This window comes from Ambystoma mexicanum, chromosome 3p, assembly GCF_040938575.1.
Source record: "Ambystoma mexicanum isolate Mex_15411 chromosome 3p, UKY_AmexF1_1, whole genome shotgun sequence".
Classification (NCBI taxonomy): Eukaryota; Metazoa; Chordata; class Amphibia; order Caudata; family Ambystomatidae; genus Ambystoma; species Ambystoma mexicanum.
Genome location: NC_090925.1, coordinates 774,621,895 through 774,649,195, shown reverse-complemented (window position 1 = coordinate 774,649,195; position 27,301 = coordinate 774,621,895). Strand labels below are relative to the sequence as shown.

The 27,301-nt window shown below is 45.8% G+C and overlaps 1 protein-coding gene across 1 annotated transcript in view; it reads right to left on the bottom strand.

Annotated features, from left to right (window-relative positions):
- The window catches only part of PFAS (phosphoribosylformylglycinamidine synthase), a 786,527-nt gene that overhangs the window by 622,036 nt on the left and 137,190 nt on the right, over positions 1-27,301 (bottom strand). The window contains exon 3 of the mRNA XM_069651729.1: positions 23,938-24,073. Coding sequence (XP_069507830.1) covers positions 23,938-24,073 — 136 coding nt within the window. The remainder of the gene's footprint in view (positions 1-23,937; positions 24,074-27,301) is intronic.

Sequence of the window (27,301 nt, the reverse complement as noted above, 5' to 3'; positions counted from 1 at the left end):
GGTCAGCTACCTTCGTTGCTTGTAGCCCGTGTGAACAGATGCCAGGACCACCGCTATAAATTATTTTAGTTTGTTTAACACACAATGGCTACAATAATGCCCTACATGTACGAGCCCGAGTATACCGAGGAGGAACTACTGGAAAGGGAAACACGCAAAAACGATGGGGCTTCGGATGGCAGTTGGGAGGACGATTCAACAGATGAAGAGCCTAGACCTAGTCGCATGGACGGTGTTTCCACCTGGTGCACATGCATTCGGTGCGAGCTAATGCCAACTGAGGACGAGAACTGCTGCTGCTGTGAAAACTCGGGATGCGTGGCCTACATTTCGGAAGGCGAGCCACGACCGCAATGCATCACCGAGCTGCCAGACTTCAGGGCAGCCTGCCTCACACGGTCCGTGTTGAGGATAATGATGGTGCTTATGCACGAACTTCGCGCAACTGTTCATCCTCGTAATCCGAGTAACGAGTAAGTATACTCTGCTTGTCATGCCACTCCTATTCATGGTCTTCTACTATATCCAAAATTACATATGCATATCATCTTAACGCATGAAAGTCGTTCAATAGTGTGCAGTGTCTAGATAGCATTTGTCCGAGCAGCATGCCATTAGTTACAAGAATTGTCATTGACAACAAACGTTTATTAAACTTATCTTGTTCATTTAAAAACAGTTTGTATCATTCTTTTTCACAGGTGGTACCGGCTGGTGGCCTATCGTTCCTTTACACGGTGGCTTCACGGGAGGCTTGGACACCGCGTTCGAAGAGTAATACCCGCCTGTGCCGTTCGTGCCATAAGAGAAACGTTCTCGAGTGACAGCGGTCAGTACAGGGGATTTTCTCTCGCTGTGCTGCAATCTGACCTGTACAATGTGTAAAGTCTTGTATTTTTGTGCCATCAAAATAAGATACAAAATAAAACACCACATATATTTTAACAACGGTTGTTTCGATTTTTTAAATGAATCAAGTGTGTCTCCATTCAAGGATGGACGTCAGACATCTGTGCTCCGAATGGGTAAAGGTCAGGTCGCTGTGAAGCAGGGTGATCACTATCTAAGCTAACATAATATATTCTCAATAATGCATGCACTAAATAACACCTGTTCAAAGTCTTTCAATCGGTTATGTCTCTATAAAAGTCACACATATCTATACTATCAATCAACATTGGATTATACAGGCCTTAGGTTAAGGGTCTTGACCACTATAATACACTGTTTGAAGTGTGGGTCTATGCTCACAAGAATCTCCGGTATGTGGCATTTGTTATGGATAGGGAACGATATACTGCAGTAGGGGTCTAATGTTAGTTGGGTATCTGCTAGGTGAGCATCATGGCGTGGTCAGTGGTCTGGCACATGAAGAGAATACCTTGCAGGGACACAGAGTCAGAATGGCAGTAAGTTTCCACTGGTGAGGGTGCGTTGGCAAGGACACGTTTGTGAAGATGAACGAGCTATGTGCTTAGTTCAGGCTGGTTCACACGCAGGACAGTGATCTCAGAGGAAGAGTGATGTGTTACATTTATTAGCTGTTGCAAATACCTCTGGAGTTTTCACGTCAAGAGTGGGAACGAGGGTGGGGGCCATGTGCTCTGCGCAGTGAGGCCTGGTCACCAAGATGGAATGGAAAGGGGGTACAAAAATGGATGCCCCGTGTCCTGCTCAGTGGTCCCATCTACACGAATGTCAACCAAAGTTAACATCACATAAGGGCAAGGGGCGAACCCACTACTGGAGGCACTTGGTCCGAGTTTCTACTGAGAAGTAAAGGATGAGAGGGGTCTGATGGCCACTCGCTCCCACACACTTGCCTGCATGCCCACCGGCCCATCCATCCCACCCCCCTCTATCAAAGGCGGTTCGCACCCGGGGATGAGCGCTGGCATGGGGGGCTGTCACGGGCACCAACGGCCAAGGTGCCAAACAGCATGTACACTTCAAAAGGTATCCCAGGGGCCATCGCTCACATGGCCTCCTCAGACCCCGTGTCTCCAGGCAGGCCTCCCCTGAGGCAGGCCGCACCCCTGCAAACCACATAATACCACGACATACACACATCATTCATTCACAAACACACCCCCGTTTCTAATACTTTATAAACCACTTGATATGTCTCATGAGAACATCTTTGTGCTTTGCAAGTCAACTCCTGAACCTTCTACCTGAGAAGCACTGAGATCTATGCTAATCTGCTCGTCGTCGTGCTATCTGTGACCGCTTTGAGCAAACTCGTCAGTGTGCTACCTGTGGCCATCTACCCGTTCTGATGCAACATACTGCTCGGCCTGCTGAATCCAACTGTTTGTTGGTCAAGGTAAGGCCATGTATCCTAGTCATATTTCGGTCATTTTTACATTTCTATCTATTTGCGATTACCGTATCCAATAGTGCTATGGTCATTGGTCTCATTGCTATTGACTTGAGTTTCAATTGTTATGCTATTAATAGATCTATTTATTTTGATCTGTGTCAATTGTCATCGAATTGCATCCTTCGGGGGTCCAGTCTATAATGTAAGCATGTTTCCTTCTCGTGCAAGACAGAACATCCAAGGGACGAGTCACATGTTCAGAGTTTAGTCACATTTAAAACATTTCTGTAACTTATGCAAATACTAAGCCGCACATGATGAACTGGTATAGTTCCGGCGACCAAAACAAACCTTGCATTGAACATGGTATGGTTCATTTACTTTATGATATTTTTATTCATCAAGGTTTTATAATAATCTTGAAATTTACTTTTCAGAATTTTCAACAATGCCTGCCTGTTCGATTAGCGGTTGCCCTTCGAAGACCCATGCTAAATCAGAAGGCACTACAATGCATGTATTCCCGAAAACTGTTGATCGAATAAGAGAATGGGTCAGACATTGCGGATATCCACTGGATGAGCTGGAAAGTAGAGTCCAACAAGTCTTAGAGGACAAGAGGGGTGATCGATACCGCATCTGCAGCCGGCACTTTTCCTCGAACATGTACGCCACATCTTGGGTAACAAAGAAGAATAAACGGCGAACGACACGAAAATTGCCCCCAAACGCTATTCCAACTCTATTCGTCCACATTCCGCCACTGGTGTGTCAAGTGTCCGGATTTAGCTTTAGGCCTTGCGGTAGTGTGTAGGTAGCCGAATGGATTAATTGATATTTTAGGTGTTGTGTCCCTTGTAATACTCCCTTGTAATACTTCGATATTGATATGAGTGTATAGCTTTTTGAATAATGACATTTATCAATACATTATTTTTCGATTTTATAACCCCTAAAGGAAATCTATTTATGGGCACAGGGAACTGTACTATATTGCGCATTTTCAATAGCATTATTCTCAAGAATTCTGTCGGTTTACATGGCAATTTTTTAATATTTGCATTTCATTATCAAAGAATAATTTACCTTTACAACTGCTTGACTAGCCACTGAATCTGAAGCAAGAACATTCTACATCTGGGACGTGCCCGCAGTTTTCAACCACTTCTAGCGCGTTTCAGGTAATCATACTTGGCTATTCCGCTACAGACTTGTTTCATGCATGTCAAGTAATAGTTTTTATGTATCGTGTGTTTATTTTACAAATTGTTTGGTTAGTGCTTTCCAATTGATATACACCTTAGTTGTTCGTCCCCTGGTGTTTGTTTTCAGTTATAATTAGTGTTATCCATACTAATGCAAGTACTGTCTTTCAGGGAGATGCTGAAGCGTCCACCACATTGACAACAGCCCTAGATGTTCTTCAGCAGCACGAGGTATGAATACCGACAGCTCCATCGATTGTGATTGTGGAACACTTGGCGTTTGATTGTTCTATACCACGTTTCATTCGTGGTTAGCCAGTGATATGTACCTGTGCGGTCGACCCCAAGTGTGTGTTGTGTTTTCAATATTGTAATCCTTACTAATGCAAATACTATCTTTCAGGCAGTTGTTGAAGCGTCAACCCACGCACTTGATGCTGAGCCTGACATTCAAGTAATTCCAGGGGAAACGGGACCATGCGGATACGAATCGACGCAACAGCTTTCGGAAGTGGGCACCACATTTACTACATCCATAGATATTCTTCAGCAGCACAAGGTATGGATACTGACAGCTCCATCGAGCGTGATCATATAACGTGATTCCATTTGCTATACTTTCTTCCCTATTAACGCAAGTATTGTGTTTCAGGGAGACGATGGAGCTTCCGCTACAATCACAAGATCCCATTTAGATGATGCAGATGTAAAGAAATCAGAGAAATAAGCCGATTAAATTTAAATATTCCTTGATTCTTTTAGACAATGCAACATTTGTGGTTATCTCTTTATATGTACCTGTGCCGTCGACCCCAAGTGTGTGTTATCTTTACAATATTGAAAACCATACTAACGCAAGTACTGTGTTTCAGGGAGTTGCTGATGCCTCCTCTTCAATACAATCATTCGTGGCAGTCCATGCAGAGCCAGAGGTATGGATACTGACAGCTCCTTCGAACTAGGTCATCAGAGCTCGAATACTTGTCGTTTGATTGTTCCACACAATGTTTAAATCGTGTTCGGCTATTGAGATGTACCTGTGTGTTCGTCCTCACGTGTGTTTTATGCTAACAATATTTTGATACACAGTAATGATAATACTATGTTTCAGGGAGTCGATGGAGCCTCATTCCGTGCTGTCTATGCGGATACAGAAAATATAGTCGTTGCAGCGCAAGAGGAAGGGGAGACATGCAGATACGAATCGGAGCAACAGCGTGCAGATGTTGAAGGTCGAGTCAAAAAAGTTGCAAAGAAAAGAAACAAAAATAAGGTTAGTTACAAACAGTTCATAACTTAAGAAATGTTTATGTTTTTTTCCAGTCAATTGTACTATACTTTATCTTGTGTTTAAACTGAACATCCCTTTTCCAATCTGTCCTCTAGTTACCCGTGGGTGTACGAACTATACATACACAGACAGTGAAGCAAATGAGAGATGTTGCTTGCCAGACCATTTACACTATGGACGAACTATTAATTCAGACGCCGCATGTTGAGACTAGAGATGCTCATATCCAATGGCCAGAACATGAAATGAATGTGTCCGGAGAATCCAGCAAAGTTGTATTGGACCACTGCTACAGTGCGACCGCACCACCACAACAACATAATACTGGATGTATTGAAGATAGCGCTGAAGTAGTCGCAGATCAATTCACACAATCTACATCCGCCAAAAAATTGTCACCAAAAAAGCTGTCGACATTGTTGTGTTCTCCCATCAATGTTGAAGTAGCAGATGTTGAAATGACAGAGAATGAACCAGCAGCAGCATTCACCGACGCATCAGAACTTGATAGCAGCAATATTTCTTTCAAATGTGGCGATATGTCCTCAACGTCACAGGCCGAAACAACTTTGAAGTCGGATGACAGTCTAATGAAAGAGGGCAAACACATAGTATTCGACAGTTGTTTGATGAATATTATAAGAATGCTGAAATGTAGGCATTCCGTTAGAGGGAAAGTATGTGGGAAGCCATTGATTCATGTAATTCGTCAAAAAAAGGCAGTAACGTCAAAATAAATGCCGCCTGTAGATTAAATCATACATTCTCATGGTCTGCACAACCGATGCTGGGGAAACTGCCAGCAGGAAATCTACTGTGTGCAGCTGCATCACTTTTTAGTGGGTCTAGTTTTAGAAAGTTAGAGTCTTTCTTTAAGTTTGTGGGACTCCATTTCATTTAAAAAACGCAGTACTACAAATACCAACATGATTATCTGTTTCCGGCCATTAGTGATGCTTGGATAATTGAACAATTGTCTCTAGCAAGTACATTCGAAGGCAAACGATTCAAGCTAGCCGGCAATGGACAGTGCGACAGCCCTGGATTTTCTGCCAAGTACTGCACCTACCACTTTCAGGTCATGGATAGTAAGAAAATTGTGAGTTTGGTGGTCGTGCAGGTAACACAATGTACATCCTCAGTGGCCATGGAGAAACTAGGATTTATAAAATCAGTGGAATATCTACAATCGAGGGGAATGCACATCGACCTCATAGCCACGGACAGACATGTTTCAATTGCCAAGACAATGAGAGAGCAGTTCCCACATATTAAACATCAATTTGACGTATGGCATCTCACTAAATCAATCAAGAAAATCTCGGCAGCAGGGAAAAAAAAAAAGGTTTGGAAAGTATTTCAGAGTGGTCCCAGTCTATCAGCAACCATCTTTGGTGGAGCTCCAAAACGTGAAGGGTCAGTGGAAATACTACTTGAAAAATGGCAGTCACTGATGCACCACTGTACAAACGTGCACCGCTGGTCAGAAAACCTACATTTCCACCAATGTGAACATGGCCCTTTGTCCCCAGTGGAGGCACGGAAGAAGAAGTGGTTGATTCCATCTTCACCGACACACAAAGCCATTGAGAAGATGGTTTTCGATAAAACTCTCAAGAGATTTGAGTGGACTGACAGAATTCTGTCACACAGGAGGTTTGGAGGTGTTCCACAATATGTGCCTAAAGTACAGGCAAAAGCGCTTGCATTTCAGCATACAGGGCATGAGACATAGGACTCTACTTGCCGTCTTGGCCCATAACGAGAATCTCGGCCGTGAACAATCTAGGACTACGGGTAATGCAAGGATGCCTCGCTACACTAAGGCCTTTTCAAAAAGAAGTAAGCAATGGGTGATCAAACCAGTCTATGAGGAAATGGAGTTCGACTTTGTCAAAAGCCTTTTTGTTGCTGTATTAGAGAAGCACAGATATGGAATTCTGAACGTTTCTGTGCAGAGCACTTATCCATTGCCACCAAACATTGCCAACCAAACATTGCCACTGTGCCATGTCCACCCAAAGGAGAGCTGGTTGTGAAGTACAAATCCCGGTTTAAATAATTGTAATACGATTGTCTTTTTGTAAATAAATGTTATTGTACAGTGTACATACAAAGTATGCTAACCCTAACCCCTACCTTCACCATCCTGGGTGGCGAACAACCTGGGTGTCATCTTGGAATTCTCCCTCTATTCACCTCATATTGCTGACCTTGTCTATATGTGTATGTATATATTTTTTGTTGATGCGAAAATTAGTTGCAATCTCATGTAAATGCTGTGCACTGTTAACCGAGGGGAGGCTTGCGTATTGCAAACAATAAATCTCACTTTCAACTCAACTCCTCGGCTAATTTATACTTTCCCTGACCTTCCCCCAAAAATTAAATGTCTCCAAAGTTATGGTTCTTTGGGGCTGCAAAGCTCGCAGACAAGGACAAAATTGGGGGCCTTAGAACACGCCAAGCGAGCCGTTGCAGATGGGAGAGAAGCCAGGTTGCATTTGCACATTGAGGCGCAGTACATAGATGGATTCGAAACATCAAGTTCTCACAGATGGCTTTACTACGGGATGTTGCAAAGAAAGAATGTGTGCTAATTTCTAGTGAAGGTCAGCGGCTTTGATTTTCAGCTCGCGGCCTGAAGAGGCGCACAACTCGCATCGGCAGTATAAGGTTCTATTGTTTTTTTACCTTGAGAGACAGGGACCATGCCGAAAGCACTTCATTTGAAGGGGGGGTGCAATAACGTAAGAGACGATAAGGCAGAAAATTCTGAAACTAGACCGAGATTTACGGACTGCATTACGCAGAGACACAATGGAAATTGCAAATATAATGTAAGTAACTCTTTAGACGCTTTTATACCGGAATGAAGAATTAATGAATGGATGCATGAATAAATGAATGAATGAAGAGCTAAGAAAACGTTTGTGGGATCGTCCTTGTAGCGGGCACATGGGCATGCAGGTCCACATTCCACACGCATGTAGACCAACAGTCGTTTCTCATTGTGTGCTAACCTCGATTTATTTCGTTACTTTTCGCAAGGATTTTAGAGCCGAAAATACTCCATTGCACTATCCTTGCAAGCAAATAGTTTCAGATCGGCCGTGATAAATAAAATGAATAATATTAATAAAGATCGGCTGGCGAGACTAATTATAATTTTTATGTTTTCAAAACAGGTATATCCTACCCTACTGCTACTGCCACCAGTTTCAGACCCCGGCAGACGGCTTCTTCAACCGCCAGCTGCAGCTTCTTGTCAACAACTGCACCACTTTGACGATCTTATGGGACGATCGCCAAGGGCCCATATGCCCTTCGCGGTACTAGTGGCTAGAAGCAACATATGAACCTTTACGCTGGCCTAGTGCCTAGTTGATGGAACAGCCTTGCGGTTCACTGTGCGACCAAAGTGCTGCTTTTAACGAAAACCAACACCCTGTGTACCATAAAGGAACAGCGTGTGACTCACGATAAAACGGAACAGTTTTTGCGGATAGAGATAAAAGAAAATAAATGGCAGTCCGAGTTAATATGGCAATTGCTGAATATTCTATAAACATTTAATGTCAAATAAATGTACTTTACCAAATGTCCCGTGTTGCTGTTTGATTTTAAAGTACAGTTTCATATTCCGAATTGTGGCGCGCTGTGTTGTGAGTTGATCTGTGTTGGTTTCCGGGTTCTGTGTGAAGTCGCGTAGACGACGACTGGGCGCGTTTGCCTACGCAGCACAGTAACGTCACGGAGAGAGGCGGGGAATATGAATGTTTTGATAATATCAGGCTCGGGGGCGGGGGATATGATTTAGTGCCGCAAAATCAGGTCAGCCAGGGCGATGCGGCAAGTGATAGGATTATCATAAAATGGCAGCTCCCCGATGCCTCTTTTTGCGTGCATTTAATGGACGAAAACTCGGGTAAGGTCCATAGTAAATTTTTCTAAAATCGAGCAACTTAGGCTTAAAAACACATGGCCGACCCGTAGGGGCAATACAAATTTTTACCGAACCATTCCTTTAAGTAAACAACAAACTTTTGGCTTCCACTGCAAAGCACAATGGACACACTCCTCGTCCCTCCACCAAGTTTTAGTTCTGGTCTTTTCACACAGTCCCTGCAAACAACAAGTGTCTTGAATTTGTTGATCGTGTAGTTTAACGTCTGTTTCTCGCTCACCCCTTTGGGGTGTCTAAGACTGGTGCCAATGGGGAGTTCTCATGGCCCCACAGGAATCTTCTGCCTCCAATTGATGTTTTAAGATACTGTAGGTTTCCACCCTCTGCAAGTGGCTTGGAGCTTTATCCCGGAGTGGGCTCTGGGTTCTTAGGCAGGTTTTACCCAGTTTCTCTGATCCTTTCTCAGGTATTCCTCGCAATCGGTCTGTTAGGCACGATTTGGTGCAGTACCCTTTGTGTGCACTACAAGAACCATGACCTCCTGGCAATAGGAACCCAACGTTTGGAATAAGTCTGTACTACCACAGGTTGCTAGTGTGGCTCAGCAGCCAGGCTGATCTCAAGAGGGGTCAATGTGAGCAGTAAGAGAGTTACACAGAGCTTCACAGTGACAAGTATCCAAACAAACACTTACACTGAAGGTTTCCTGATAAAACAATTATTAATTTATTTAACAGTCAGTTTGAATAAGCCTTCATCAGGGCAACATAATAGTAACACACACATACACTCCCAAAATACACACTCTTAGTTTCTGTAAATCAGCACATACCCATTTGGGATGGCACACAGACACTCCCTACACTCCCAGGTGACTTAAATAGCTAGGACACTGTGGATATTATCATATCACTGGTACATTTAGAGCAATACTGAGAGGAGTGTCACAGTAAAGAGGTTTCAGAATAAGACAAGAGTTCACACAAATATTCTGATGCAGGTAAGTACTTTTGAACCCCCCAATGCAAAGTAAGTTAACCCTTTCCTGGAAGGAAGGTAAAAACACACAATCAGAGGAGAGAATGGTCATTCAGGGAGCCAGGCCAACCAATGTCAATTGGGCAAGAGTCTAGGTGAGCTGATGCACTTCTTACAGGTAAGTAAAAGTCTTGCACAATGTTTTAGAAGTCTTTGTAGAAAAAGTAGAATCAAAGTAGGGCCACAAGGGGAGGCTTGTGAGGTATAGAAGATGCAAGCAACTCTACAGGAGCAACCAAGACAGGTCTCAACTGAGAACAAGTAAGGCTACAAGACAAGAGGCAAGTTCTCTTAAACTGTACAGTACCTTTGGTTAGAAGAAATGATTCCAGCTGGCTTCTGTTCCTGTGTGGCTCTGCAGATCCTTTTGTTCCTGGGCCTGACACATGGGGGCAAGAGGGAGGACTCCTGGGGACTCTTGCAACACAACGGGCAGGTCGGCGACAGCAAAGGGCAAACTTCAATTCAGTGGCACTTCAGCGTTTCAGCTCCTCGCGTCTCAAAGCAAATATCAACACTGCAGTTCTTGGATACACTTCCGACTTTCCTTGCTTCTGGGGTCCAGCACTCTGTTGAGGTGGCTCAGGCTAGGTCAGTCCTGCATCAGGGAAGTCCGGAGGATCTTCCTAGCGCTCAGGTCTGACTTAAAGGCGATTCACTCGATTTGGTGTTCCTCTCCCTGGCACTTCGGTTCCAGCAGCAGCAGTGCAGCCTGCTTTGAGAGGATGTCAAAACGAATCACTTTGGAGTTGATTGGTCACACCAACTCAAGGGGAGAAGTCGTCCTTGCGGGGCTTCTCTAGTCTAGGCGAATTCGGAGCTTCAGCACAGCAGCAGGGCTTCACCGGGCAAACCAACGGTCCAGGAGTTGCAGCAGGTGTCTCTTCCAAGTTCTTCTTCGGATTCCTTCGACCAGTGGTCGACTCTGCCTTCCAAGCCAAAAAGCCTCGCCTTTTATGCAGGTTTCTCCCATTCATTCCAGCCTACCTGTCAATCACACAGTAGGGTGGCTGTCCCAGAAGGACAGCCACCCTGCTAATCACCTTTGGGTGCATTCCTGTAACCAAGGGCATTAAGCACAGGGAGTTTCGGGCACCTCCCTCACTTCCTGCCCCTGCCCGACAAACTGGAGCTAGAGGTGGGCTTCACTCATGAATCCCGCCAAAGACAAAAACGAACAAAGGGACTAAACCTGGTTTGGCGCGCAGAGTAAATCTCAAGAAGGACCTTTCCAGCAAGAAATGGTGAAAAAAGACCGGGGCCATTTTGACAAAATGGGCACCCATGGGTGTTTTACTGCAGCTGCGAACACAGCCCACGGTAAAGACTCCCAATGGCAGTTAAAAGTAAAGCACTGCCACCAGCCATTAATTGTAGTAAGGGTAACATAAAATTGTTACATGAGAAACTAGACAAAGGGGATACTAAGTAACCCCTCCAGCACCCTATTGTAAGATAATGTGCGCTGGGTCTAGAAAGTTACAATTGTAAGTAAGTCAATTTCACTTCACTCCTCTTGGAAACAGTTTATCCAAGAGAAGGTATTTAAATCTTGGGGAAATCTGAAAGACTTCCCTGTTCCACTGCACTGAAGGTGCTATGCTTCACAATGTAAACAGTGTTTAAATCACAGACAAATACATGAGAGAGTGGGAAAAATGTCTCACTCTCTCCAGGTTAAATATCAAGTCCTAGAGTCCAGCAAAAGTGCTGGGGGTCTCTAAGGTAGAGAGGAATTAGCAAATTTCTGAGATTTCTCCCTAACATGGTCTTTCATCTGAACTCCTTGAGGGTTATATCTTTCAAGTTTGTTCCCTTTTGCTATTGTTCGTTTGTTTATTTATTTATGTAGCGCGCCTGACCCAGGGGTAAATGGGCGCTTAAGGAAATGGTTACAGGATACAATTAATACATTTAGACAGTTTGTGCAGAGTAATACAATTTACAATAGTACAGATTATATTATAGAAATTATACATTTTATACAATATGTACACAGAAATAATACAGAAATAAAACCATCGAACACATAGGTAGGAGAGAGCGAATACTAGGGTATGTGTATGTGATGTCCGGAGTGACATGAGGTAGTGTTTAGTTTTTGTTCAGTAACCAGGTAATGACATGGTGTCTGAATGATTGAAAGGTTGAGATAGATTTGATAGCCAGTGGAAGTGTATTCCAGAGTTGGGAGGCTAGAACCGGGAAGCTGGTTCTGCCGGCTCTTTTTAGGGTGTATCTAAGCACCACCAGGCATAGTGTGTTAGTAGATCTGGTGATTCTGGTAGATGATTTCATGGTGAATTTATTGGTGAGATATGGAGGGGCTAGGGGATTCAGGGCTTTGTAGGTGAGACATATGGTTTTTAGGTCGATTTTTTGTTGTATGGAGAGCCATTTGCAGGATTTTCTAATAGTAGAACTATGCTCTCTTCTGGGAATATGTAGTGCAGCTCAGAGTGCATTGTTTTGGAGAACCTGCAGTTTGTTGATTATGGATTTGTTAGCGCCTAGATATAATCTGTTGCAGTAGTCCAGTTTGGACTGAATAAGTGCCCTGGCTAATATGAGGCAGCTGTTAGAGGACAGGAAAGGTCTGCAGGCCCTGATAAGCTTACCTGTGTTGGCAGTGGCTGAGGCGGTCATGTTGATTTGTTTAGAGAGGTTGGTATTGGCATCTAGGTAGAAACCAAGGGTTTTTACACTTTTAGCAATATGTATAGTATTTCCATCAATGATAATGCTGTTGTAGTTAGGACTAACTTTCAGGAGGTTGTTGGGAGAGCCGACAAGGAGCAGTTCAGTCTTATCATTCAGCAGAGGCATGTGTGGCCATCCATGCCTGAACGATGGTGAAGACTTGGTTAATCCGGCCGACGTCAGCGCTGTAGTTACCTGACAGGGTTAGGAGTATCTGGGTGTCATCTGCATAGTTAGTGTAGGTGACACCCAGATGGTCCTGCTTGTTGAATAGTGGCTTTGTAAATCTATTATACAAAGGAGGCGAAACACAGGAGCCCTGTGGGACACATGTAATGGGGATCGGGTCAGCTGCCGCTATGGGTGAGAAGACCCGCATGGATCTGTTAGCGAAGAAGGATTGGATCCACGTGACAGCAGAGTGGGAGAAATGTGCTGCTGATGAAAGGTGGTTGCATAAGATTTTATGGTCAACCAAGTCAAAGGCTGCTGAGAGGTCTAAAAGAAGAAGGATGCCAGCACTACCCTTGTCTTGGAGTTCATCGATCTGACTTTTGAGGTCAACAAGGGCCGTTTCTGTACCATGTTGAGGTCTAAAACCAGATTGACGGATTCCTAATAGTTGGTATGCCTCTAGATAGTCTTGAATTTGTAGGTAAGCGACTCCATCTAGGATTTTCAGTAGGAACGATACAGTGGTGATAGGTCTATAATTGGTAGGTATAGACGGGTCAAGTGTTGGAGAACCCATGACTGTTCCAGATTGCTTGGGACTGAGTTGCTGGTAAATGATAAGTTTATAATTTTGGTAATGAAGGAGGATAGATCCCTAGCTGCGTCTTTTATAATCTGAGCAGGGCAGCTGTCCCCTTTACAGTTAGATGGTTTCAATGAGGCTATAATTTTTTGTACTTCAGGTATAGTTACCTTATTGAATGTAAAGCCTGAGTTAGTATCGATAGGCGGTGGTGTGGAATGACTGGTAGTTATGCCATTGGTAAGTTGTTGTGGTTTGTTTTCTATTTTAGTTTGGAGCCCAGTAATTTTGTTAGCGAGGGCATTCTGGATGCTAGTGCACCAGAGTTTGTCCTTCGTACAGGTATCTGTAGGAGGATTAGGGTTTTCTAGTTCCTTTAGAATGTTGAATAGTTCTCTAATGCTAGAACCTGCCTGGTTTGTCCTAGAGTTGAAGGTTTCTTTTTTGGTGCGTATTATCTCATATTTGTATAGAGCGGTGATATTAGTGAGGTTGGTTCTGTTTTCTGGGGAGGGAACCATTTTCCACAGTGTTTTAAGTTTACTTTTTTTTTTGTCTAAGTAGTTTGAGTTCAGGGGTGTACCACAAGTTCAAATGTGCTCTGGGTTTCCCTTTGCGCATTTTTAATGGGGCAATGGTGTCCATAGCTTTAGACATGGGCTCGTTGTAGGTGTTGACCAACAAGTTCAAGTCAGCGGTGACCGGTAGTGCGTTGAGAGTGGGAACTACCAGGGGTATTAAATCTTCAGCTGTAATGTTACGCTTATTCCTGGTTGGGCAAACTGGTGCATTGGGGGGCTTTTTGGGCTCTAAGTTATTGATATCTAGCGAAAGGAGATGGTGATCAGTCCAAACAAGAGGTGAGGAGTCCTTGAGGGTAATGTTGCAATTAAGAGCGGCTACCCAGTCGAGAGACCTACCTTTCGAGTGAGTGGGTTGAGAACTGAATTGTAAGAAGCCATGCTCAGCTAGTGCATTAGCTAAGGAAGTAGCTGGGGGGTCATTGGGGTCACTGTAACCAAGGTTGAAATCCCAGAGGATGATCATTTGTGCTGAGGGTTTAGAGCTCTCGGCTACTAGTGATGTGATCTCTTCTTCGAAGCGATCCAGGAGGGCCTGGGGGTCTGTATATTAGGTGAATCGTAATTGTGCTTTTAGGAGATGTTTGAAATTTGACTGAGATGTTCGCATGATTTTAGCGGAGAAGAGGCTAGTCTAATGTCTAGAGAGGATTTAAAGATGATGGCTACACCTCCCACTCGAGCGTTGGGTCTATCGGCTCTGAAGATGGAGTAGTTATCAGGAATGGCTAGGGTTGAAGAGGGGCCCGCTGCGTCTTGCAGCCAGGTGTCCGTCACGGCAAGGAAGTCAAGGTTGTTGGACAGGATGTCATCAGCGGTCTCTGTGGTGTGGGCGACTAAGGACCTGACATTAAGTAGTGCTCCTTTTAAAAGGGAGGAGTTTAGAGTTATTAGAGACTTTACTCCGATTGTTGGTCTTGGTGTGGGGTTTGACTAGTAGGTTGCTGTTCCAGGGCAGGGCGTGATGAGCTCGGTCTAGATCGGTGACACTTGGAGCTGCCAGTGTTGCGCTTGGCTAGGGTGTCCGCTAAGTGGTCACTGCTACAGTTAGAGTGGGAGTGGAAGGAACCTAATGGGAAGGGAGGTGTGGAGGGCAGGAATGAAGTAGGGCAAGTATTGGGGTGGTGCCCAGGGCAGGCAGGTTTGGCTGGGCCATTTTTGTAAGCTATGCAATTGTTGCCGCTACAGGGTACACTATCTTGCAAGACACAGAATGGGAACAAGATCAGGGTGAGCCAGATTTGCATGGTGGTAGGCTGTTGCAGTGTAACTGGGGCACAGTACAAGGATCAACAGTGTGGCAGCAATAGCGTAGGGCCAGACTAGCATCAATAGCATGGGGTCAGACTAGTACAGTGTACCAACAATAGCAGAGGGTCAAACCAGTACAGTGTAGCATTAATAGCATAGGGTCAAACCAGTACAGTGTAGCATCAATAGCATAGGGTCAAACCAGTACGGTGTAGCATCAAATAGCATAGGGTCAAACCAGTACGGTGTAGCATCAAATAGCATAGGGTCAAACCAGTACGGTGTAGCATCAATAGCATAGGTTTAGACCAGTATGGTGTAGCATCAATAGCAGAGGGTCAGGCTAGTATCAATATCATAGGGTGAAACCAATACAGTGTAGCAGCAATAGGTAGTGTAGCAACAGTAGCATTTGGCCAGGCTAAAACAATGTAGCAACAGTAGTATATGGCCAGGCTAAAACAGTGTAGCATCAGTAGTATAGGGCCAGGCTAAAACAGTATAGCAACAGTAGCATAGGGCCAGGCTAAAACCGTGTAGCAACAGTGGCATAGGGCCAGACTAGTGCAGGGTAACATCAAGTAGATTGAATTTGATGGTTTTACTAAACTATTGGCTTTGCTTCCTGGTTTCTCAAAAGCCCTTGCGGGTTATGGCTTCCAACTTCACCTCCTTTTGGTATTTAGTTTGCTTTTGGGATTCTAGTAACATCTCGTGGCTTGTGGCATGTGGCATTCAAGCTCATCCCTGTTGGGTATTTTTCTTGCTTTCTTTTCATTACCTCTTGCAGGTTATGGCTTTGAGCTTCCCCCCCTTTCGGTATTTTGTTCCCTTTCAAGTCTGATAATCCCTCATGGGTGGTGATTCGCAGCTTCACCCCACCCCCTGCCCCCCTTTCCTCCTTTTAGTTTTTCAGTTGCTTTCTGGTTTCCAACAACATTTCGCAGGTTGTGGTTCTCAATTTCACCCTCCTCGGGTATTTCTCAGAGGTTTTGTGGGCCCCTTTGCCTGCTTGGCACCCTGTTTGCTTGCTCAGTGTTCTGGATCCCTGTCGGAGTCCCACTGAGCTTAACAGCGCTCCACCCTCTCTGTGCAAAGAACTGCATACCTGCTTCTTTGTGTCAGTATTCTGTAGGTGGGCAGATAATCCTTCCGTGGTGGAACCGGTCGCCTCACGCCATCTGTACCCTCTTGCTTCCTTCGACTCCCATGGTCCCAGCACGCTAGTCATCCCGTTCGGTCTTGCTCCTCTCAAGACCTTGGAGCCTAGGGTGTAGCAGAGTTTCCAGGCTCGGAAGTGTACCACGGGCTCTCCATCCACTACGTAGGTTTCATGGTCCTGGCCTCCAGGAAGCATCAGCTCTGGGCTACAGCAGAGGCTTCTGGCTAGCACAGTCTCTCACCAGTTCTTCTGCCCCCAGTGGTCAACTTGTTCCGCATCAACTTCTCTACACCAGGTAAGGCTCTTGCCCCTTATGACTTCCTCCCCATAACGAGGGACATAATACTATTGGCCCTGGGATTCTTGTCTCAGGGAGGGGTCAGTAGCCCAAGCATAGTTAAAGGTCCCTTTTCTTTAATATTGTGTTGAGTCCTGTGAAAAACCAGAAGGTGTCTCACCCACTAGTCCCTGGGTATCTGTAATACAGGGGGCCAGGACACACCATTGCTTTTGGATCCGGTTCCCTGGGTGGACCAGTGAGGGCGTATCACCTGGGTGAGGGGTCTTGTGGGAGTGGGACACCGGATGGTGAGACATGGTATCCCCTTCCCTGTAACATCTTCCACCCATCCTATCAGGTAGGATATTTAGGAACTCTACCATCCCCCTGCCCCCTTTTACAAAACAAACACTTTCACACGGACAGCCCGCTATAAGAGAAAACAGACTACACCCAAACAGTATACCTGATTTGTCCCAATACAATGGTCAGGCGAGGTCAGGCAATTACTCACCATCACACACACCCGCCTACATTAAGCAACCCCACACAGATAAAAGGAGGAGCACAAGAGCACACTCTGAGCGAGGCAAAGCACACAAGGAAACTGCAGTTTTCGAGGCAGCAGCTGAATGAGAGAATAAAGACGGCAAAACAGAAGGGGATCACAAGGAGGGAAGTTAACTTTTTGACAAGGAGCTGGTACTTTCCTGAAACCTCAGGAATAGAAAGCATAAGACCAGGAAAGCAGGCTGAAGAATCCTGCAATGTGTGCCGGAGATACCCGGGGGCCCTCACGTGTCAATAATAAAGGCGGAAAGAAGCAGCAGCCTCTGTGGTACCATCCTGAGCTCCAAGAACAAAGCAGCATCAGTGAAATCAACGCAGCCGGGGAGTTGGGGAGACTGACACAAGACTGGTACATTATATGGCAAGCACTGGAACGAACATTGTTAAAACATGTTTGATAAGAGATGTAAGCAAAGTTGAACTGCTGATGAGTGATAGAACTTTAAAAGCAAGATACAATACCTTTGACAGAGTGGTCGAAAGTCTCTGTAAGGTATCCAGCTGAGAAGCGGCAAAAGATTATAACAAGAAGAGAACGAGTAATTGGGAATCGAAGTGGTCCTGCAACGGGTCAAGCAAAATCCTGTGCACAATCGAAGGTCTTAGATTTTGATGAAGTAGAGAAAGTTTGGAAAAGTAGATCAATTTGGTCCGAGTCCAGGACAGGGGGACCCGGGGTGAACAGTAAATCACCCGAGAAGTTCTGTATATAAAATCCTAAAATTAAAGGAATTTTAATGTTTGTCGTGTTGCGTTAGGCCCTCTAAAATAAAAGACTTTGAATGCCAAAGAGACTTGGCACAGAAGGCCCTGATGTTGAGGTTTTGAACTGCATCCTGGTGCTAGAGAAGCCAGAGCGAGTGCTAAGCTTGAGTGTACCGCCTTGTCCCATGCTGAAAACGTAGGGATGGGAAGCCAACGGCTTGAATATCCTGGCATATCATTTCTTGAACACTTTTCTTTTGCATAACATTGTTCCCCACACTATTTGTATTTAGAAGTAAGGATTGGCAATAGGTTTATTAGTATAGGCCCTTTTAATTTGACAGACTCGACTAGGACTGGGTTATTATTTGATGGTCGTACCTTGCTCCCATCTTTAGATTTAGGATTATATAGGTGTTTGTCAAACCTAATTGAAGTTCAATAAACACCCTTAAACTGTGATCACTTGTGTCTGTGTTACTGTTTGATACCATGCCTTCCTTACAGTCCCCATTTATGCAAGAACCAATTTGGACATTGGTGGCAATTGTTAAGCTCACCTGGTCTCTGGGGAGGTGTTGGAGCACAGTTGCAGCCCTCCCTGAACTTGAATCACCCCCTTGAGGCCTCTCCCTCAGTAGAAAATCTGTGAGCGGTGGTACGTGGTGATACTGCTCCTGCTTGGAGAGAAGAGTGTGTGAGTGCACCAATCTGCGATTGTTGTAACTCTCGAACCCTTCACGCCAAAGTACAGTTTCTGTGAGCATATGCTGGCCCATAAAGCTTGTCTGTGAATTATGGAAGATAAGCTCTCAGTCCTGCTACTTCTGGCAGGGGCGCGTCAAATGGGATCTAGTTCCTTCACTGATCCCTGATGAGGATTAGTCCAGTCCAGCTGCGACTATGCTTCTCCTTATGATTCGTAAGTCTTTCTTGAGCTCTTGTGATGCTGTTCGTTCTGTTTAATGCCTTTGTGTTGCTCCTATTTATGCCCGCAATAATGTCTCTTCTGTTTTCTTCCCTTGGATGGAAATGAGGCCTCAATGCAGCTGTGAGACGCGAGACACGGCCGGATGGAAGATGGATGCTACTGCAATGTTCGACAGCAGGTAAGTGATGGTTTAAGGAAAAGCGCGAAGTATGGCAAAGCGCAACCTTAACCCGACTGTTTTTTCGATGTCTAACCTTGTCTTTTGTTTTTCCTTGCAGGCGCTGCTGTCAACGATGGAGTGTGTCGTGCTGCAGTGCCAAGCTGAAGATTTCGGCGTCCCTGAAAGTGTAAAGATGAATACTTGGTTCGCCGAAGAGATGTACAGGTAAGAACAGCTTCCCCCAGTTGGTAAGTATGCTGGCAGGAAGCAGGATGTCCAGGAAGCAGGATCTTCAAAGGTAAGCCTGACCTCAGGCGACGGTGAGCGTTACGCTGCTTGCAAGTGCAGAATAACGCGAAGAGTCAGTCTTGAGGATCGGGCCAGCTTATATAGCTGAGATCGTGGGCACGCCCATTAGGGCCGGTTTACCAGCCACACCCTGCCACTCCTAGAGAGTGAGCACGTGCGAAGGCAATCCATTAGCAGCCACACCCAAGAATACACTTGGGGCTGCTTAATGGATGGAATGTTCAAGGTTAAGGCATCCTGCTTAATGGGTGGAATGTTCAAGGTTAATGCATCTGAAGTGCTATGTCCATAATAAAAGCTTTTTGGTGTTAAATGGATGTTCGTGTTTACTTTTGTTCATGAGCCTGGCGCCAAAGGCGCCAGGACAGTATCCGCCCAGGTCTCCTGTGCATGTGACCCCTGCATGCCTGTGCCCCAGACTTCATGACCATGACAGTAATAGAGCCGTTAGTGGTTTGTTCACTAGGGAGTCATTGTCCTCTAAGCGGGTGCGCAAAGGTCACCCTCGTGAGATTCCGCTTGCACAGTCACCTAGGGAAGGTTTTGTGCAACGGGCTCACCTGCCTAGTCTCAAAGGGGAAAGCTCAACCTGGGGCAGTAGGGGCACATTCTTTGAATTTATCACAGTACTGTAAAGATGTCAAAGTAGGAAACTGACATAAAAGGTGGCATGGTTGTGGTTATAAACCTATTAGGGCAAAAAAGAAAAAAGAAGACCCTTACTATCCCCATCTTCTAAGAGGGGTTTCCCTGCCTTAAACTAATACTAAAGAATCCATCAAAATCAAACTTCTCTGTCACAACCTACTTCTATCCCTTACAATAAAACTAAAGAATACTACAAAAGAAAGTTCCTTCTTCAGGAGAATTACTTTCCTCATGATATTCGGGTAGTGTTCAAAGAAATGTTCTCTTGCACAAAGGGCGTCGGGGGGAATTACTCCATTCCCCTGGCTTGCGGGTTCCACACAATCTTTGCACAACTTGATGTTCTGGACCAGGAGAATGACTGCCTTCTCCTTTTTTCTGTATTGGTCTATACAGTTCACAGTAAGGCCAAGGGCAATGACGCCCTTCCCCTGGTGTTTTAAAAGCTCTTTTTCGTGTCTTACACTTGATGTATATTTTGCCACTCTCCCTCGGTATTAGCAAAGTCCCAAAACCGGTCTCTGGTGATCAAGGGACTTATCTATGCTACTCCAACAAGGAAGTCCTCCTCAAATGCCCTATTCACTTATGTTGGGTTCCCAGACGCTCCCCTGGTGCTCAGTGGGCGTATTGCTGCCACTGCGACATGGACGTTCTCCTCTGACACTCAGTTCCCTTGTGTTAAGGAACCAGATCCATCTCTGCTGGTCAGTGGGCTTATGGATGTCGCTGCAACAAGGAAGCTCTCCTCAGATGCTTAGTTCGCAATTTCTAGGGCCCCCGACCAGCCTCTGGTGGTCTTATGCCATCCAGTAGTTTTTTCATTACTACTGGGATGAGAGAGATCCTCCTTGACGTACTCTATACAGTTCTGTTCCCCAATAGCCCTATACCTGCCACTGGGTTGAGGAACATTACCTCTCTGCCGCCCCTGTATGCCAATCGGGTCTCCTGTGCCTCCCTTTACCTTCTCGTGGGATGGGGTTCCTGATCAGCAGCTTCCTCTGCTCTTCTCGTCCACTTCAACGATCCCGGGGAACTTCTACAGTCCTTCGCTCCTTACAGTCTTTGCTTCACTCTTGGACTAGACGGTTCACCTTGTTGTGATCATGCCATTGATTCTTCCATTCGGCCTCGCAGTTGGGTCTGCTCCCGTTAGACCCATGATGGATTCCTGTAGCCTGCTGCCAGCATCCTCTCAACAGCCTTTCTTCCAGACCTCAATCAGAGTTTGAAACTCCCAGGCTCCAGCAGGCTTCTGGTTTCCCTGTGATCTGGCACACTTGAGTCCATCTTCTCTTACCGTTTTATCCCTGGTACGGTGCTCCCATATAGTGTCCACACCTGCAGTCAATGTATCTTTGACATTCCTCATGCCTCTGCTGAGCCACCACATGGCAGTACTTAAGAGATGTTGATTCTTCATTCTTCTTGTGTTCTTCCTCCTCTCAGTACGTTCTGTTCTGGATATACCCCATACAAAAATACATGGATTTGTGGGGGCTAGGGAATGTTGGGGAGTGACATTGCTGAACAGGCTATACCCATGGTGATGGTCCTTGCCCCAGAGGGGTGGGGTGGGGGAGGGGAGTTCCTCCCTAGGAGGTCCTTCCACATTACAATACCCCTAGGGGGGCTATTGGGTAACGGCCGCACCTCCCTAGCCTCATGGGAAAGGGCTCCCATTGGGGGAAAAATGACGACCCCTTTGAAATCGTCACAGTACCCTTTCAAACATCCGTTAGGCAATGACGGTGCACTAGGTAAGGATTTGCAATGTGGGTTTAAAGTTTCTTTCACATTTATGATGTGAAGTGCGCCACATTGACATGTGCCGACCTAAAGTCTATTGTCTGAATTCTTAATAGGAAGAACAGCTGTGCTACTGGACTGATGTGGTCTGCCTTCTGGTTTTCGCATTTGGGAACCTCAGTGAAATCCTTTGCTTAGGCCCAGGCAGCCTTCCTTCAGATGCCCTTCCTGCTCTCGCTTTGGTGGAGAGAGGTTTGGGTGAGGTGTGAGGTGTGAGGTGGCGGGGCGGGGCGGGTTTGGTGCTCACCAAAGCTGAGCTGGACTTTGCTCCCTCCCAAAGACCAATTTCAGTGAAATTTAACCAATTTATCTTCCCAGTTCCAAACAACCTAGAAGCATGCAAACCAGCAATGGACGACTTCAAAAGGCACAGCTAATATATCAGTCAGTCCTGCATACCACAGATAAATCTTCTAGATTGCGAGTTTAACTTTGCAACTCTTCACAGAGTATAAAAGAAATTATTAAAATGAATGTCCAACTTAACACAGCGAACTGAGCGACAGTACCTTTACCTCAGGCAGGAAAAGAAAGTTGCACTGCTTTGGTGCATTATGCTGGAACATGGGTCAAAATGATTCTTCTCATGAAAAAGGGCACCAACTCCCTGACATACCCGAGAGAGAGGCATTGGAAGCCCGATGGTCACAGGATAATCAGAATTACGCTGTGTTCATACTGCAGGTCACAAGTTCAAATCCTAACCGGGCTGACTCAGAGTTTGATAAAGGAGTACCATTAAAACTGATAATAGAAGCAGCTAGTATTCACAGTGCTACAAAAAGACAAGACTGTTAGCATTTAAAAAGAAAAGGGTTACAATTCCTGAAGAGATCGGAGGATATGCAGTGATGAGGGGGCAAAGCCTCCCCTAAAGGAGGCACGAGTTTAACCGTGCCTTGGCCCAGCAGCAAGATCTATGCCCCGAAACTGGGCCTCAATCGGAGTGGGCGGAAAAGCCTGCGAAAACAGGCTGCAAGCCTGGGAAAAATAATGAGGGACTGCTGGAGGGGGCGTGGCCAGCCAGCCAGGGGGCTTTGTTATCCAAGGGGCATAAAAAGGGGCTCACCTGTCTGGGCAGCACCAGATACCCCTTTTTACGGCTGACCCGTTGTGTGATTACATCAGGACAGCATTTTCCTCTCAGCAGACCCTACATGGAAGAAATTTCAACCAAGGACAAGGCATGTATCTGGAACAAAAACCGCTGCAGGGCGGTATGTAAGCGACTTGTTGGACTGTAAAGACTATAAACAGAGCTTGGAAGACGTTAGGAGGGGTTTTCGCTCCTCCCGGAACCATCCCCTCTCTGAGGTTCAGCGGCGAGGAGGCTTGAAGAAAGGAAGAGCTCAGCTTCCCCCCATCATGAACAGCACTCCTCCAGCCCAGGCTCTCCAGCGAGGGTAGGCGGATAAAGGAAATTTTCGGTTGGGAGAGCTTTGGCCTAACAAACAAAGTGGAGTTGGTTGGAAATAAGGGGGAAGCAAGGACTTTGTGATTTAGTCGGCTGGTCACTGCACAAGAATATTTTGCCAAAGTATGTTTTGCAGTGATAACAATCATGTAGTAGATTTGAATTAGCTGATTGATGTGGAAATGTAATAAACCTGCAGCCTTTTATGGCACAAAGAATCAACTGACTGACAATTCTGTATATCGCTAGAATGAAGGTGCAGGTATGGGATGCATATAAAGTATGGGGTATGGTCCAGGAAGTGGCCAAGTGCCCAGGTTATGGACTTGAGAACGGAGTTAGGGAAATTCTACTATGGCTTGATCCCTTCAGCTCATTTGTAAGTTGGTCACTCTCCCCATTAGCACCCAGGGAAGTGGCGCCATTCAATCAGGAGGCTCAGAATGTGGGCATGAAAGGCCTGCCTTGCATTCCATCCTCTGGTGCCACTCCCCCCAATTTCCTTGTCCAGAGCCTCATTTCCTCTACTCCCAGTCCTCCCCTCCCTCCCAACTAGCACACACTAAAACCCTTTGCCCGCATCCCAACACTTACCTATCCGCTTCTTTTTTCCCAGGGGCACGCGGACATGTGCGAAATGGCGTTCAGCGCTGCGTTGTGGGGCAGGCTTTCATCCTAAAAGACCAGCGCACACACAGAGGTTCTAGCTTCACAAGGGCCTGCAAAGGTTCAGGCTGGCAGTATATTACCACTAAAGAACGCCTATAACGCGCCATGCTACACTGGTGTAGGATTTCTTAAAAATCCTTTCTCCATTTTCTCTGGAGGGTTGTCAGACTCTGCAATATCAGTGGCATAACTGAGCACATCATCACCTGCATCCAGGTACTTACCTGGGTCCAATCTCCACCAACAAATCTGAAGCCTCTGGCTTGAGGAACGAGGAGCTGGATATGGCCTGAGAATCAAAGGGGCAACCAAACAACCACTGGAGGACCTCCTTCTGGTGTGAACCTGGTGGTGTGGCTCCTGAAAACAGGGACCAAAATGAAGTGAATTAAGGAGAATTAGAGCACGACAAAAACTAAATAAAAACATCTTTACAAAACATGCAAATACACATTCTAGTTGACAAATTGAATAAAAGATCAATGATGCTTAAAAAAATGCTTTTGTAACGTACTACAAACTTGTATATTCTAGTGTTCATCTGCAAAATAAACATCACTAATAGGAAACCTTATACTCAGGGTTATATGAAAAATCGCAGAGAGATCTACCAAGGCAGCCGCAGTTGCACAACAGGCAGTGGGTGCAAACCCTGCTAGGCTGACATACTATGGTTTAAATGAATGAAAGCTTTGGGGAATTTGATCTCATGCTCAGAGTGTGGCAAAGCCACCCCCTTAACATTTGGAAGCAAATGAAGTCTATAAGTGACATTTGCATTTGAACATTAACTGAAGAGTTGGAGGGTGGGGGGGGGCAAGGAAACCTGGCTCTCTGCAACAGTACAGTTTGTGGCAGTTTGGCTTTGCAATTATTTGCCACCGATTGCATGCATGGCCTCTGGCAATTTAAGCCAGGGAACAAGTGATCTCGGGCAACATAAGCTGATCTGTAAAAATAGGAGCTTTTGAAACGTTTTCAATGCCCGATTAAATGACTTTTGTTAATTTTTCCTTTTCTCCATTAGTCTCATCCATGCGCGGCCACCAGATTTTTCAGGCAACGCTCAGTCAGGGGTTAAAAAGACTCCAGCAGAGTAACTAGAAATGAAGGGGTAGGAGTAGGGAGACAGATTAAGGACTGGTGTGAAGGGCTGCATCAGCTGTTAACTGGAGAGGCTTTAATGAGGACAGGCAGCTCCATTATATGGAGGTACAGCACTACACACCAGTCATTGCCATTAAGACATAGGTGAAATGATTTTTACTGGGGCCAGGAGGGGGGCGGGAGGGTGGGGGTTGTGTTTGCACCACTCTGCCCCGCCATGAAAAAAGAGTAAATGGCCGGGAAAAGGTCAAAACAAGATGGCTGCCAGTTAAACTGAAAAGGGTGTTAATTCAGACGAGAAACAGTTCTTTCAGTTTCCATTTCTGCACACAGGAGGAAAATGTAGTCACGTGGCTAAAGGAGCACAGCGCAGGAGGAGACGTAGTTGCATTTCCGTTATGTGAAATGTTTTCCTTTTTGCATGGTGGGAGATGAGACTGGGACAATCAGAAGGCAGAGAGTGGGGTTTAAAGTGAGAGCAGTTTTCTGCCAGCTCTGAATGCAAGCTTATCAATCCTGCTCTCAGAGCTTGCCGATTGAATGATTCACCCATTGAAGGGACACATTAGCAATGGTCTAGCTATGAAAAACAAATGCAAGTGGCAAAGTGAAATTGGCACCATGGTTTTTAACAGAGCTGGGGAGATCAAAGCTGATAGCCACAGGGATACTTAATCTAAAGATGGCTGGTTGCTAATCTTTAAAAGTTCTCATTACAGTATCCATGCCTTTATCATGATCAAGCATTTAAGGTAAATATAAGGGGCCAAAAAAATTGTTTTATATCCAACAGCGGTACATGTTAAAAACCAATGAAACGGGGGGTGTGGCCAAGATGATGGGCTAAGCAGATGCGACCAGCGCGAGCTCCTGACCTGAGCATTTGGTGAAATACAAGATCCTCCTGAACCCTCACTGAAGGTAACTGGAAGTAGATAAATAAGGGCAGAGAATGAAGAGCTAGCCTATGTGTTTGGAGTCTGAGGAGATTCGCCTGGCGGTGAGAGCGCGATCAGCCTAAGGCAGAGGGCCAGGGTGAGAAAATGGTAGCGGTAACGGCCTGAGTGGAGTAGAGATCAAGGACCCCTCACCCCTCAAGCAACAGCAGAGGAGAGCAAACTTGTTGGAGGCTCTGGCGTGGAGGCTGCTGGTGATCATCACATTGAAGCCAGGAAAACTCATTGGTGCAAGCGCCGACCGGAACAGAGCATCCATGCATACCTGCCTGGTCTCTGGATTTAGCCCGGAGATTCAGGGTTTCCATGCTCTTCTTCGGATATCTGGGGAAAAGCATGGAGTGTCTGGGTTTCTGGCTGTTTGGGGACAGGCCCCTTGATTCTGTAACATCGGACGGAGGGCGGATATATCGTTCAGGTTAAAAGTTAACTGAGGAGAGCTGCAGTGAAGACGCTGCATGTTTCTCTGTGAATGTGCAGCCCAGCACCAGAAGGGCGCTTTGCCACCAGCTCACGTTGCATGACAGTGTGTTGAGGTAAAGTGCACTATATGGGCCATCCCCATGGAAACAGAGGTGTGAAAGCTAGCCTTCAAGCTAAACTCTGCATTACAAAGGCTTCGAGCAAGTGACTGCTTTGCAAAACTCGGCTCCCCCTTGCTAAGGAGTCTTGGAAAACTCTTAGTTTGTGGTTTCATGTAAAGGCAGCAAAAATCCAATGGCTGTTTACTGTATGAACCCCAAAATCAAAAAGTACATTCAAAAATTTAAAGGTTGCCCACAGTGGTGAATTTCTGTACCCGCACCAGTTTACTAAATTAAAAAAACACCCTTTACTTAATTTCTAGGGGGGTGGGGGGGTCTGCCAAAATAAGGATTGCAGTTTTTGACAGCTTCAAAAACGAACAGTTCTATGACAACAACCTTTGCGGAAATTCAGTGTACACATAAAAAAAGTAGAAGAGAAAATGGACGATGAAAGGGAAAAGGCAGGCCTCTAGATGAACTATTTACACCTGGCATGTGAACTTGATACACAAATGGGTGGGTTGGCAGAGTTAGTGATGTCCTGTGAGCCTTTTTTTAAATGAACGGAGGGCCAAGGAGACAAGAATTTTCAGTGCAGGGCTTTTGGCCAAATGTGGGCGTGGCGGTGGGCGGAGTCTTCAGTGGATGTGGGCGGGGCGTTGTGTGCTGCAAATCTCAGGTGTTTTCTTTTTTAAAATGTAGGCAGGTATGCATTCAGGTGGGACCTGGACACCGATGCACCTTGAAACAAACTGAGCAGCTGGAACTGCAGGCACACCAGCACGCCAGCTCAGTGCTGTCGGAGGTGAGAGAGGGGAAGCTTTGAGACCAGGTGAGGCCGGCACAGCGCTGATGCCGGGGCCGGTGGGTGTGAGTGACAAGGCAAGGAGGGTGAGGCAGCGGTAGCCACACAGTGACCATCCAGTGGCAGAGGCTTGAATCGGGTTAGGAGGAGGTGGAGCAAGTGAGCAGACAGCACTGTTGTTGAGGTACCTGGC